Source organism: Eriocheir sinensis, chromosome 10 (genome assembly GCF_024679095.1).
Source record: "Eriocheir sinensis breed Jianghai 21 chromosome 10, ASM2467909v1, whole genome shotgun sequence".
NCBI classification, from domain to species: domain Eukaryota; kingdom Metazoa; phylum Arthropoda; class Malacostraca; order Decapoda; family Varunidae; genus Eriocheir; species Eriocheir sinensis.
This window is the reverse complement of record NC_066518.1, coordinates 20,531,005-20,546,516: the sequence shown is the minus strand read 5'-3', so window position 1 is coordinate 20,546,516 and position 15,512 is coordinate 20,531,005. Positions and strand designations below refer to the sequence as shown.

General features: G+C 41.0%; 1 protein-coding gene across 1 annotated transcript in view; it reads right to left on the bottom strand.

Moving 5' to 3' along the window:
* Nucleotides 1–765: 765 nt before the first annotated feature.
* The window catches only part of LOC126996675 (mitogen-activated protein kinase kinase kinase kinase 3-like), a gene marked incomplete at its 5' end in the record, with an annotated part of 50,305 nt that continues 35,558 nt past the window's right edge, over nucleotides 766–15,512 (bottom strand). Inside the window, 2 exon segments of the mRNA XM_050857409.1 lie at nucleotides 766–1,160; nucleotides 9,371–9,497. Of these exon segments, the coding sequence (XP_050713366.1) occupies nucleotides 1,091–1,160; nucleotides 9,371–9,497 (197 nt within the window).

The window sequence follows — 15,512 nt, the reverse complement described above, 5'->3', positions numbered from 1 at the left end:
GGCAGCATGGGTACTATATTGTTGTTCAAGTGGCACGCGGGAAGAACTGAGCTCAGCTGTGTGGCCGCGGCGCTGTGTGAGTCCAGTTGCGGGAGACATCTGGTGTCCACTCCATAAAATATTGCGTATAGTGAAAAAACGTGTAAATTAAACATTTATTTGGATTTATGACCCCGCTTTATTTAAAAAACGTGTAAATTAAACATTTATTTGGATTTTTGACCCCGCTTTATTTAAAAAACGCGTAAACCAAACTCGTGTAAATCAAGAGTTACCTGTATATATACAAACAGGATACTTGTATACCAAGTAACTGCTCATAAACAAAGGGATTTTTGTGATTTATTTTGCTCGTAAATCAAAACACTCGTAAACTAAGGCACTCGTAAACCAAGGTATGACTATATATAAACAGGAATAAATTACAAATGTCAGGTGAAGGGTTTTTGCCTGACATTCGTAGCCCTCTCCACTCTAAGGGCATTTTTAAAGTTTCATATGTATTCAGATTCTTATTAAATCCCAATATTTTACATTTAAAAAAACTTACTATTTGCTTGGACCTACCAGAACTGGTCCTTCTTAATGACTCAAGAGTCCTGCTTTGAGACGTGAACAAATATATTGTACACAGCGACACTGTCAGAGGGGTAACGGGTATAAAGTTTGTACATCATATTTCTTTATTATCATTCTACATCATAACTCTCATTATAATATTTTAGTATATTTTTAAAACATAAGGCAGTGCAAAAATAAATTTACATTGTTACTTTAGAAAAGAGTTGCCGTTGTTGGTGTAGAAGCGATCGCCACCTTGCTTACATATACGGATATGTTTGCGATTCAATTTAAGGGCCACTGCAGCACTAAAACTCCACTAGTCAGTAACCCAAACCTGACCCTTGACCTTATAAGATGCAGGGTGATTTTCTGAGACATTTTTTTTGGAAAAATAGGTGCGTCTTATAAGCCGTCAAATATAGTACTTACACACAGCTGCACTCACAAACACACAGAAACACATTAAACTAAAGGTGGCATACACAAACATGAATGGGCTAACATCAGCACTGGCAGAATTAAATGATTACCTGAGGGAGAACGAACCGGACATCATGGGAATAGTCGAAACCAAGTTGGACGAAGCTATGGTGTCCCTAGAAATTGGCGAAGGAAAGTATAATGTGCGGAGAAAAACAGACGGGAAGAGCAGGGAGGGGGAGTGATGATGTTGATTAAGAAAGACCTGGGAGTTGATAACATAAACTATGGTAGGGGATGTTCCGACATGATGAAAGTTGAAGTACAATGGGAAGGATGAAGAAATAGAAACTTTGGTGTGGTGTATGTTACACACACACACACACACAAAAAAAAAAAATAATAATAATAATAATAATAATAATAATAATAAAATTTTGGGGTGAAGAATATGAAAAAATGATGAAAGACATAATTGAATGGGTGGAGAAAATGATAAGTGGGAGTGACAACCTAACCATGATGGGGGACTTAAACTGCAAAGAGGTGTGTTGGGAGGAGTGGACATCAAAGGGAGGTGAGGGATCTTGGGGAAATACACTGTTGAGGATGGCAACAGACAACACTCTAATGCAATGGATCAAGAAGAACACAAGATTTCAGGGGAATGATGAACCTTCAAGGCTGGACCTAGTGTTTACAAAGGAGCCTTAAATAGACGGAAAAGTGTCGTACAAAATCGGTCTACTAGGACGAAGTGATCATGTGGTAATTGAGTTTACGATGAATGATAGAGGAGAAGTGAGGAGAGGAAAGGACCACAAAATTGGGAGATACAATTATAGCAAGGCGAACTTTGCATAGTTGAGAAAGCACTTTGAAGAAGTGGACTGGAGTAAGTTCTACAGAGCTGGAACGGTGGAAAAGAAGTGGCTGTCTTTACTCGAGATTTACAATGAGGGAGTAAGGCAGTGGCCGAATGGTTAGCGTGCAAGCGTGGTGAAGCCTGAGGACCCAGCGTGGACTAGGTTCGAGTCCCCACTGAAACACGCTGATTTTTCAAGTCATCGCCAAGTGGCAGGAGATTACCCACATGCTGTCCATGGACAGATCTTAAATCAATCTTAACTTCAGTGACTTTGGTCAAGAGGAGCACCTGAGGGCAGGATGGGCCAAGCAAGAGTCATACATCACAGCAGCCACTATAAATAAAATTAGCCTGCACCACCAACAGGCTGGGGCTGACCCTAAGTCCCCTCAAGAAAGACTACCAACGCTACAGGCAGAAAAAAAAGGTGCCAAAAATGGGGAATAGGGAGGTTAGAATTAAAATTTGGTTCAATAGATGTGAAATAGCAAAGGGTGAAAGAGATGTAGCATGGAACAGGTAGAGGAGCAGGAAAAGATTGGGCCTTTGGGTGAAGTACAAACAAGCGATAAATTAATACAGTAGAACCTCATTTATCTGGCACGAACGCGGGGAAGCTTGTGCTAGATAGCCCATTTTGCCATTTTTTTAAACTTACTCCTATAGAATTGCCAAAACTCATACATAGAGGAGGCTGAACAGCCAAATTCCTCCATGAGACTATGATGGGACTCGTGTTTCTCAAGTCTCTGGCAGATCTCCAACTTCTGCTTCAAGGTAAGCACCTTGTGCTTCCTCTTCTCAGTAATCTTAGGCATGTTGCTACTGAATACAAGCTCAATGGTCCAGTAATAATGGTGAAAGGCATGCCATGATACAGCGGCACAAAACTCGGGTCTATGGCAGGTAAACACTTCGGCGATGCCGCATAGTTGCCAACTCTGCTTTGGCAGCCCTGGCATAAACAACCAGTGTTGCCATTCTAGTGATTTTCCCACTAGATCTGGAGATTTTGGGTAATGATCTAGTGGGGAAATTTGCCATCTAGCAGCTAGCATTTTAATGTACAGGGCTATGAAGGAAATGGAAACAATTGACAGGGATGGCCTGTTTGTTTGGGATACTAGAAATACAAGAGGTCATGTAAATAAATTGAGGAGGACCATGTACCTGAGAGATATCAAGAAAGAAAGCTTTCCTTATCAGGCCATTGTCACCTGGAATGACTTCGTAAAGGAGATGGTTCAAGCCAAAACTATTAATAAATTTAAAGCTAGGCTTGATTAGATAAGATTGGGGGATGAAACCCCATGAGTGTACCTCAGTTCCTGTATATCACAACTAGGTAAATACAATGCTACACGACTTCAGTAGTTAAGTGGTAGAGCTCTGTGCTGCTAGGCTTCATGGTCTGACAGGCGAAGGTTCGAGCCCTGCTCAGGCCCAGGATTTTTCCACTGACAAGGAGCAGTTACTGTCCCCCATTGAGCAAGGGGGATGGGTGTGTGGTGTGTTAAGGTCCTAGCAGTACCCAGAAATTGACCATATAATGAGCTTGCTTGGGTCGGGAGGGTACTTGCTGGCGATGACAAGCCCAGCTTGTGATCAGGCCGTGGGCAAATTACACCGAGTAAACACAACCACGCATACACTCACACCCACACACACATGCACAAAGCTCATATGGTGTGATTGTTAATCTCAGTCTGCCATATCAGAAGAGTGAGGTTTGAGCCCAGCTCAGGCTGAAAATTTTTCCCCTGATAAGGAGCATTTACTGAGGGATGGGTGTGTGTAAGGTCTCGCTATGCCCATTAAATTAAATGAGATCTAAAGCTCACTCTGGGAGGGCACTGATTGATGATAAGTCTAGTTCATTATCAAATCATGAGTGAATTACACACACACACACATACACAAATGAATGCACACACACAGTAGTGAATAGCCATCACAAGCAGCAGACGTCAGCGTAGGTGCTCCTGGATTCTCAAGAGGATGCGGGTTTACTGATGGCCTTCAGGCCTAGGATGTGGTTCTGGGTTGAGGGCAATGTGTGAGTGCTGTTCCATCTCATACTAGTGCAGTTAAGACACGTAAATAACATGAAAATGGAGGAAAGTCTGGCCACACCGGAGGTTGGCGCTGTGTTTACATACATGATTTTTTAGTTTACGCTTGTTGCCCAGCTGAGAAAAGGCCTACTTCATCCCACGAGGGACTTTTCTGGCTTTGGTGAGGGTGAGAGTGCAATTCCCAGCAGGATGGCATATAGAAAAATGTTGGTGCCAGAGAAAATGGTGCATGACCTGGCTGGAAAAGTGGAGAGAAAGGGTTAATCCTCTTCTAAACCTCTTAATCCTCTTCCATTTCCTCTTAATCCTCATCTAAACCTCTTATGAGGAAATGGAAGAAGATTAAGAGGTTTAGAAGTGGATTAATTCTATTCCAATTCCTCTTAACCCTTTCCATACTGTGACGCCGACATCTGCATCATCGTATTGAAAGGGTCAAATGTTTACTTGAGGGAGAATGAACCAGGCATCATGGGAATAGTCTAAACAAAGTTGGGCAATGCTGTCATGTCCCTAGGTATTGGTGAAGGAAAGTACAATGTGTGGAGAAAGGACAGAAGGGAAAAATAGGGAAGAGGTGTGATGATGTTGGTTAAGAAAGACCTGGGAGTTGATAACATGAACTATGGAAAGGGATGTGCCGAACTGATGAAAGTTGGAGTACAGCAAGAAGGAAGAAGAAATAGAGACTTTGGTATGTTGTATGTTCCACCAAAAACGAGAACTCCAATTTTTCCGGGTGTGCATCACACACATGGCCAAGGTTGGTTGCTGGTACCCACAACATAAACAAAGCAGTCGCCCTGTATCGACATAGCATCGTCTGCTAAAATAAGGGATGTCGTGGCTTGTACTGCCAATACCCAAGTTATGGACTTGTTGCTGCAGTTACATGGAAGGAGGAAGCGGTTGTGTGCACGATTTTGGCTTCAAAGACAGGAGGACAGGAGTGTAGACCCAAACTTCGTCAGAGAACTGTGCTGTGGTAACTGGTGTGGCAACTATTGTCATCCCCATTTTGTGAGGCATCCCATCCTGATTGCGCATGCGCAAAACCCAATGTTTACTATTAAAGTGTTGATATTGCAGAATGTCCAGGCAAGGTGGCCAAACTCTAGGATGAAATGGACCCCGTAATAGACACACAAAGGGTGCAGGTCATCACATTTATCACATTTACTGACATACAAGGGGTGCAGGTCATTTCATTTATCACATTTACTGACAGACAATGGGTGTAAGTTATCTCATTTATTACATTTACCAACATACAAGTGTAGGTTATCTTATTTATCACATTTACCGACATACAGTAGAATCTCGAATCTCGATCATAATTGGGACCGAAAATACTGATCGAGATTTGAAATATCAAGATGCAAAGTTAACTTCTTATGAGGAAAAATGAAATTGGGACCAAAGCCTTGCCAACTAACCTATATCAACGTTTCTCACTTCCGGGTTTTTCACACCTTGTTGTGGTCCTTGACTTCCATTCTCGCTCTTACCCACCCCCTGGGGCTTTCCATTGGCCGTGGGAAACATGGTGAATGGGATCCAGGAAGTCAAACAACCTTGACCACACGCTGGGTTTGAACAGCTGACAGGTGGCTGATGATGATGATGGTGAGTGTCGGTGGCATAGCCTTTGTATCGGCGCCACATAAACAGTATTTTTATTAGGGCTTGTGTGTGTGTGGCTGTGTTTATTATGGGTTTAGGCTTTTCGGTACTCCTACGGAATCCAGGTCCTGCCCAAGGGTTATATACTATAAGCATAGCTCACTAAGCATTTGTTTTACCCACAATGCACCGCAGATGACGTCACACATGTATACAAATGGTTCTGGGCGGGAAACTGATTCACTTCACTGTGTTCTCACCGCAGCGTGCTCAGTGAAAATGGTGATTTGTGCTGTATATGGGTGTTGCAGTGGCTCAACCTATTTAATAAGGATAGCTTACTAAGCATTTGTTTTACCCACAATGCACTGCGTATACAATCTGGTTCACTCTCCATATAAAATGTATTAGAAAACCATTACTTATTAATCTTGTCACTCATTCAGAGTCAGATTTTGCACTTTTTTGATTGCTAAGGATATGAATTAAATTAGGCAGCTGTTCAGTTGGCAAATAGTATACAGTAATATAAATATTTGAGAAACATGTTATTAAAAAGGTACTAAGAAATATTGCTGTCTACCATATATCGATGCTTACGTTTTCTCAAGTTTCATTTACATTCATTTTCTACAACTTTGCAGGGGTGACTAATCCTGTCATCAAAATAGCTAATACAGATATATATTAATCGAAGTATTACTGTTGGATCAGGAAAATTATATCCAATGGTTAATATAAATAATGTATAAAGGGCTCAATGTATATGAGGCACCGCGTGCAATATTGGGGTAAGCGCCAGTTTTTAAAAACCTCAGAAATCGCAGTTGAAGTTTTTGCAACTTCAGATTGCAATTTTTTTGTTGGTTTTAAAGCTAGAATCATCAATTTTATACCAAAATGAAGCTTATGTAAAGACAAAACTGCCCGTGTTATGTACAAAGCGAAAAAAAAAAAAGAAAAAAAACCCACCCTGGGTTTTGAAAGAAGAAGAAAATCCACCAGAAGTATTTTTTTTTTTACTCGTATTGTGATTTACTGGGTTTTAGAGCAGTCGGAAGTCGGAAGAAAATGCAAATTGTTGTAATTAATGTAGCTAGTCATGTTCACTCAGAAAGAACTAGTTAAAAATTGTCACTAGTCAATTATAAAAAGTACAACAAACAAAAGTACATTAAGTCAGCTATTGAATATCAAACATAGTTAGAAATTGTACGAAAAAACAATTAGATCAGCTAGACATGGCAACTGCGTCACTTCCTCCCAGAGCCCGCTGGGGACTTACACCATTACTCCACGCCAGCATGCCCACCCTACCTCGCGCGGACCATACGTTTGAGCGAGATATGTTTTTCCTGAGACTTTTTACCCTATTTCCAGTGTTGATTTGGGGTAAATGACTTGCTCGGATAAAAGAGGAAGGGTCAAAATAGTAGTATATAATCGTAACTCCAAACCCACGTGGTTGGCGCTTACCCCAATATTGCACGCGGCGCCTCATATGTAAGAATACACAAAGACTATACCAACTTCTATATTATCTATAACGATATTGATGACAGGGCAGCGGGGGTGTAGCAGGAGACTGACTGATTAATGGCTCTGCCTCCAAGTGCCTGAGTGCATGACTAAGAGTACAATAGAAAGTATGGTAGAGACTTAGAGTGTGTAAATGTATGATAATGTGGAAGGGAGCACTACCAAGGGGCTCGCTCACCCAGCGTGCTAACAACACTGCAGCAGAAAATGCCTAACTGGCAACTTTGGCCTGCGGGTAGCAGCTGAGCCAGGCGCTGGCCAGGTGGGACCTGGATTCCGTAGGAGTGCCGGCTTTTCAATTTGCTAATTCTTATTTTCCACATGTTGTATAAGACTTCTTTCTTTTCTTCCATCTCTCCTTTTTCAAAAGGTGGGAGAGCAATCGAAAAAATCAGTGATCGAGATTCGTGTAAATTGATCAAGATATGTGAATCGTGGGTTCTTGATGGTGCAATCGAGATGCGAAATATCGAGATGAGATTGATCGAGATTCATGACTTTACTGTACAAGGGGTGTAAGTTATCTCACTTATCACATTTGCCGACATACGAGGGGTGCAGGAACAAGCTTTCATATTTCATGCATTTTCAAATTCAAAACATATGTCCTCATTTACTTTAATGAAAATAAAAATATACTTGGGTGGGACAGATCACAAAAGGCAGTCGACAAAAGACACGTTACCGTGTCAAAATTAATCCACCCTGTGTATGTAAAAGTCTGCGCATGCCCAATCAGGATGGGATGCCTCACAATACGGGAATGAGAGACGCCACACCGGTGTTGTGTTCCTGAGCCAATAAACAGCCTTCATGCAGTGATTCATGGGTAAATTTACGGGAAATAGCATCTTGCTATTTTCAAAAACAAAACTGTCTTGATATGCATATGCAGGCCAGTAATTTTGGCAGATTTTTTTGGGGGGCTAGAGAGCATCATAGGTTCATGAGGTGGTGGGAGCTGGCAAGCGAAGAGAGCATAGCCATGCTGTCAGGGGATGCGTGAGAACAGCTTCATTTGTCAACGAGTCATTTTTTGTTACATTCGCTTCTGAGCATGTGTAGTTCGCAGGAGGACAGTCAGGAACACAACACCGGGAGTCCTACAATCTTCATAGATGGAGAAAAAAAAGTTTTTTGAACTGTGGTTCCACAGCACGGGGTGTTCTCTTATTTTGTCAAACAAATAGTAAACAAAGCAGCTCTGCCAGTCCACTTTACGAGTCTCTTGGTGAACCATCTTCCACTGCTCCTCACTCCTCAGCCACTGCCGTCATCTGTTTGTTTACATACAGCCGTGGCATTGCTCATACCCACAACCGTTTTCCAACCAAAGTTCAAGTACAGATAAACATCAACTCGCTCCCGGTTGGGCATACGGGCAACTGCAGTTGCCCGTAGCCTTAATGTTTGGAGGAAAACGGCCAGTTTGACACTGCCTATAAGGCTGCGCGTGTGACACCAGCAGCAGGTAGAAGTGACCCATACATGTCAAAGCAGCGGGAAAGTCGGTATGGTAAGAATTTAGGACCAAGCACGAAATTCGAGGATCACGAAACTCGGGAGGGTACTGCACACACACATATATATGTGTGTATATATGTATGTATATATGTATATATATATATATATATATATATATATATATATGTATATATGTATGTATATATATATATATATATATATTAATTTATTGAAGGATGTATAATCACATGTATGTGTGTATAAATAAGGATAAAAACTGACAATAGGAAAACAAATGCTGATTGGCAATGAAACACATGAGACAGTAGAAGAATAAATCTACTAAGGGCAACCCATGAAAAATAAATTAGTAGAAACCATGGATTAGGAAGCAAAAAAAATGAGGATATCTTAATGATGATTAGGAAATAGGCTTGAACATATCATATCATGCATAAAACTGACAAAAATAGACAATCAAAGTAAGAGAGTGGCAACCTAGAAATTGCAGAATTCAGGGCAAACAGAGAGCCAGGTGGAGAGATGAAATGTGACATTTACTGGAGCAGGACTGTCATCATACAGGTAGAGAACATTGGGAAAGGCCTTCTTCTGCAGTGGACTAACAATGGCTGATGATAATGATGGTGAAGCAGCCAGGATTGGAAGCTCTAATTTAGATCAGCTTCTAGGATTGATAAAATTCAAGACCTCAGTTCTTTTCATAACACAATAATTAGGATAAAACTCATAAAAGTTATGTTCTCAACAGCAGCTCTTGCAGCAAGGATGCTTAAAAACTCTTGTCATCACATACCTGTCTGAGCCAAGTAACCTGAAGACTCGGGAGTTGTCTATGATCTCTTGAGTTATCTCTCCATTTTTAAAGCTCCGGCCTTGCATACCATGCTCATGAAAGGCCAGCACACTGTCTGTCAAGCACACTGCAAAAGAACAACAATTAATGGAAGGTACATTATAAAAAGTATCAAGAGAAAGACAATGCCTATTGAGTCAAATAAAAAATATATTAAGGAACACAAAAGTGTAAAAATATATGATGATAGCAAATGATAAATGGTGCTTTTTCCTGGCCCTGGAGCCATTATTGACCCTTTCATACACCGTGGCACAATTTGCGTCAAAACGGAATCGTCTACATGAGCTTTTGACTCGAATCGCGTCAAAACCTTTAAACTGGTGGAGACGATACAGAACGCCCAACCTCGAGGAAGCTGATTTAGCGAGGGAGGAGATATGAAGTTTCCAGTTGAGATTTTGAGTTAAGGATAGACCGAGGATGTTTAGTGTTGAAGAAGGTAACAGCTAAGTGTTGAATAGGGGATAGGTGTTTGGAAGATTGTGTCGAGCTGATAGGTGGAGAAATTGAGTTTTTGAGGCATTGAAGGACACAAGGTTCCTTCTGCCCCAATCGGAATTGATAGCAAGGTCTGAGGTTAAGGATTCTGCAGCTTCCAGTCTGGAGTCGTGTACTCCCTGTTGGGATGGCCTTCTTTTGAAAGAAGTTGAATAATGCAGAGTGGAGTCATCGACATATGAGTGGACAGGACAGTTTGTTATGGAAAGAAGATCATTGATGAATAACAGGAAGAGAGTGGGTGATAGGACAGAGCCCTGTGGAACACCACTGTTAATAGGTTTAGGGGAAGAACAGTGACCGTCTACCACCGCAGAGATAGAACAGCCGGAAAGGAAACTGGAGATAAAGGAACAGAGAGAGGGATACATTCCGAAAGAGCAAAGACTTGTGCCAGACTCTATCGAAGGCTTTCAATATGTCTAGCGCAACTGAGAAAGTTTCACCGAAACGGCTGAGAGGATGACCAAGAGTCAGTTAAGAGAGCAAGAAGATCGACAGTAGAACGCCCCTTGCGGAACCCATACTGGCGATCAGATAGAAGGTAAGAAGTGGAAAGGTGCTTTTGAATCTTCCTGTTAAGGATTGATTCAAAAGCTTTAGATAGACAGGAAAGTAAAGCTATAGGGCGGTAGTTTGAGGGATTGGAACGGTCACCCTTCTTAGGCACAGGCTGTACAAAGTCATACTTCCAGCAGGAAGGAAAGGTAGATGTTGATAGGCAGAGACGAAAGAGTTTGACCAAGCAGGGTGTCAGCATGGAAGCACAGTTTTTAAGGATAATAGGAGGCACTCCATCAGGTCCATAAGCCTTCTGAGAGTTGAGGCCAGAGAGGGCATAGAAGACATCATTCTTAAGAATCGTCCATTGACATTTTCTATTAATGAAAGAGGTTTTGGTAAGTCGGAGAATAGATTAGGCACGATTTCGGGCTGAAATGTAAAGTTCATAGTTAGAAGGAGTGCGAAGGCTCTGGAACCTTTTGTGAGCTGCTTCTCTATCTTTAATAGCACGAGAACAAGCATGATTAAACCAAGGCTTTTTAGCATGAGGAGTAGAAAAAGAACGTGGAATGTATGCCTCCATTCCAGAGACAATCACCTCTGTGATGCGCTGGGCACACACAGAGGGATCTCTCTCCTGGAAGCAGTAATCATTCCACGGGAAATCGGAAAAGTAGATCCTCAGGTCGTCCCACCAAGCTGAGGCAAAATGCCAGAAGCATCGCCTCTTCGGTGGGTCCAGAGGATGTACAGGAGCGATAGGACAGGATACAGAAATAAGGTTGTGATTGGAGGAGCCCAACGGAGAGAACAGTTTGACAGTAACCTTGTGTTACTCTGTTTACCATATTGACATTTTCATATGCTGTAAAATTTTTTAACCTTTTTCTGATGCTCCCCCCCCCCCCCTTTTTTTTTTTTACAACAAAGGAGGCAGCTCAAGGGCACACAAAAAAAGAAAACAATAATAAAAAAAAAAGCCCGCTACTCGCTGCTCCTAAAAAAGAAACAAAAGAGGTGGCCGAAAGCAAGGTCAAATACGAGAGGAGAGATGTCCTGATACCCTCCTCTTGAAAGAGTTCAAGTCGTAGGCAGGAGAAAATACAGATGAAGGAAGATTGTTCCAGAGTTTACCAGCGTGAGGGATGAAAGAGTGAAGATGCTGGTTAACTCTTGCATAAGGGGTTTGGACAGTATAGGGATGAGCATGAGTAGAAAGTCGAGTGCAGCGGGGCCGCAGGAGGGGGGGAGGCATGCAGTTAGCAAGTTCAGAAGAGCAGTCAGCGTGGAAATATCGATAGAAGATAGAAAGAGAGGCAACATTGTGGTGAATTTAAGAGGTGAAGACTATCAGTATGAGGAGGAGAGCTGATGAGACGAAGAGCCTTAGCCTCCACTCTGTTCAGAAGAGCTGTGTGGTGGAGCCCCCCACATAAGATGCATACTCCATCGAGGGGCAGACAAGGCCCTGTATATGGACAGCAACTGTCAAAGGGGAGAAGAACTGGCGGAGACGGTACAGAACGCCCAGCCTCGAGGAAGCTGATTTAGTAAGAGATGAGATATGAAGTTTCCAGTTGAGATTTTGAGTTAAGGATAGACCGAGGATGTTTAGTGTTGAGGAAGGTGATAGTTGGGTTTTGTCTATTCCTTTATTTATGATTTTCAAGATAGTACTCATTTCAGCTGTCTCAGATTATTTAATTCCTCATTTCTTCCTTTTTCTTGCTTATTACTTTACTGATTTGTTCATACTAGCTGTCTCCCTAAGCAACTTTGGATTTCTCCTTATTTCTTCCTTGATATTTACTTTTTGAGACACTCTTGGGTCAATGCATTGTCTCCTTTTTTTCTCTTTATATTTGATTTTTTCTTTGAAGAGCTGAGCATGATGGCAACATAGTACCGTACTTTTACCCATTTATAATAATTTGCATTTTTGGGCATTGAATTTCACTTCTCATACCTGGTTCCTTTTGAAAAACCTGTCTAGATTTTCTTGCAACAAACACAAATTTCTTAGTTTCTTCTTTCCTCGCAATTTCTGCATCATCTGCAAACAGGTTTGTATAAATATGTGTTCTGTCCATCATATATTATCGGGAATATTACAGACCTCAACACTGATCCCTGCAAATCTCTTGTTATTTCCCTCCATCTCATCTCTAACTTAGCAGACTGCATCAACAGATTCCTCAAACACCTTGTTCTTTTCTAATATGTTATTTGCATGCATAACCCTTTCAATACGGTGACGCAGACATCGGCGTCACAGTATGGAAAGGGTTAACCCTCTCGCGCACCATAAGTTTCCAATAAGTTTCTGTTCTGCTCATCATACATTTCTCAGGCCCAACCGGCCTTTTTTTTTGCCGCCGCGATACTCTACATTCCCGGACGTATTTTACCCTCACAGATATATTGTACCCCAATAAATTTGGTATCAATGGCTTCATAAAGCCTTGTACTAGAACATGCGCAAATAAAAATAGAGGAAAATATACATATATATAAACAATACAAACTTGTTCAAAGTCTCCCTATAGAGCATTGTAGACAATAAATCCGAAGTACCAACTCTTCCCCACTCGCTAGCTTGAAATTTTGTGGGCCAACTTTTTTAGCCAAATATATGTTTCGAAGCGGAATTTAATAAGGATTCTTGTGGTATCCTCAAATTTCTCACACACCTATTAGTTCCTGAGTTACACCGAGAAAACTGTATTTTTTTCCTCTCCCGTCTGGGTAGGCTAACAAATGAAAATCGCTCAAAGCTCCTCATCTACGCTCCTTAGAAAGGTTGCCATATGTTACCATTAAGAAACTTATCCCAGCAAATGACGCTCCCAAATTTGATGCACTTTCACCGAAAACTTAATTTTTAATCAATTTTTTTATCTTTTATGACGCGTTTCGCGTCATCATGCACCAGGACCTTTTACCCTTTGATGACGCGAAACGCGTCATCGTGCGCGAGAGGGTTAAGAGGAATTGGAAGAGGATTAACCCCTTCAACACGAGGACGCGTATACTGTGTCCTTGCATGCCCCGTACCATATCCGTGGACGCACATACTGCGTCCTGGCTCGCTTTAGCCAATTTACAAGTTATTTTATCTTTATATTTATGCTTACATCTCAAAATTATCAGTTAATTTATGTTTCTTTATGTGCACCATTTAATTCTGCATGTTTTCATATATAATACCTGATGATTGTGTTGAGTTTATGGCTGAAAACTTGTTATATTCAATAGCGACATTTGAAATTTGGCACGCGCAGCGATCCCGGATGTGGTGCGGGGCGCTGTTTTGGCCCGGCCGTAGTGAAGGGGGTTAATCCTCTTCTAAACCTTTTAATCCTCTTCCATTTCCTCTTAAGAGGTTTAGAAAAGGATTAAGAGGAAATGGAAAAGGCAACGCCGACGTCGGCGTCACCATACTGAAAGGGTTAATTACATCTTCATCATCATCTTTTCTCTTAAACCTTTACTGGTGGTTAACCATTTCAATTTTAATTTATTTTCCTTTCTTTTCAAATCATTTACCTCTGCAGTTGTTTCACATATGATTTTTTTGTTCTTGACTTTTCTTATAAGCTCATCATTCTAGTTTTTATATATTTTTTTTTTCACTTATATTATATTTCCTTATAAATCTTGATGACATTTCCTCTACTTTCTTGACCCTGTCATCTAGTATCTAATATACTTCAGTATCTATCAATTCATAATTGGATGAATACTTTTTACCTTTATCTCTTTCTCAGTTTATTAAAAAATGGAATTGTTGCAGAATGTTTTCCTCATTGTAGTTTTTTTAAGTGCCTTCACTTTTCAGGTGGCTGCTTTGGTGTCAGCACCATAGTACATTAATAATACATTAAGAACCAATGTTTATAAAAATTGACCTTTTTTGGGTGTGTGGAATGCTGTTGGTAGCTCTGACAATTAGTGCAATGGAATCCTTGCAGCAACCATGCAGTATCTAGCAACAACTTATCATCCTCTGTTAACCTGGCAACTGCACAATTAAGATTTTTGGACAGCTCCTGAGTGCACAATAAATGGCAAAAAATCAACTTGCTGGAAAACAACTTTTAGTCTTATAAAACCCAAGGGAAACATGTAGAGCACCAAATGATGATATATATATATATATATATATATATATATATATATATATATATATATATATATATATATATATATATATATATATATATATATATATATATATATATATATATATATACTTTATGTGGCAATGCTGGCTGGATGAAGGTGGAGGAGATGAGGTGTTCTTGGGAGTGGGCCCAGTGATGAGGGAGTTGGGTGGGTGGCAGAGGGAGGATAATACACTTCACATTCATGTGTGAACATTATCTTACAACTTATTATTCACAGAGTATGCATTGTCTCACGTATCTGAGGTTCCTGTTCTAACTCTGCCTCCCCATTCCCCTATATCTATGCAGGTGGCAACCCTCCCTCACTCAGTTCATCAGCTGAGTCTTCCATATGCCCACTGTTGTTTTCTTGGTCTTCCTGTCACTGTGGACCATTGAAGAATGATGACAGTGGTTGCTCAGAGTCTAGAATCAATGTTCAGGTTTCTGAAGGTGTCAATGACTTACATACTAAGTTTGTTGGTAACTAAATTTACATTTGAGAGCATGTCTGTGACCTTGAGTGCCAGGAGCATGTTTACACTTGTCACGCTTCCTCACACCAGCACAAGTTGATGGTTGTATAATTCAAATCATGTCACTTTGAACACAGTCTAGTACAATCTTTCACTTCACTAACACCTTTTTACCACCTCCAATGCCTCCCCCACAGCCACAACTGCAGGAGCCAGGGGGCTGGCTAGCATCAAAAGTTGATGACAAAGTAAAACCCTCCATGACTGCCACAGGCCGATTGACCTTATGATAGATTATGGTGTGAGAGAGGGATGATGTAGCAACACGAGGTTCATTGAATTTTACCCTGGCATTGCTGGAATTTTTTATATGCAGCTTGGAACACGTCATCTTAAGATGTCTGGCGCAGTCTCCCTCATAGCCATCTTAACCCC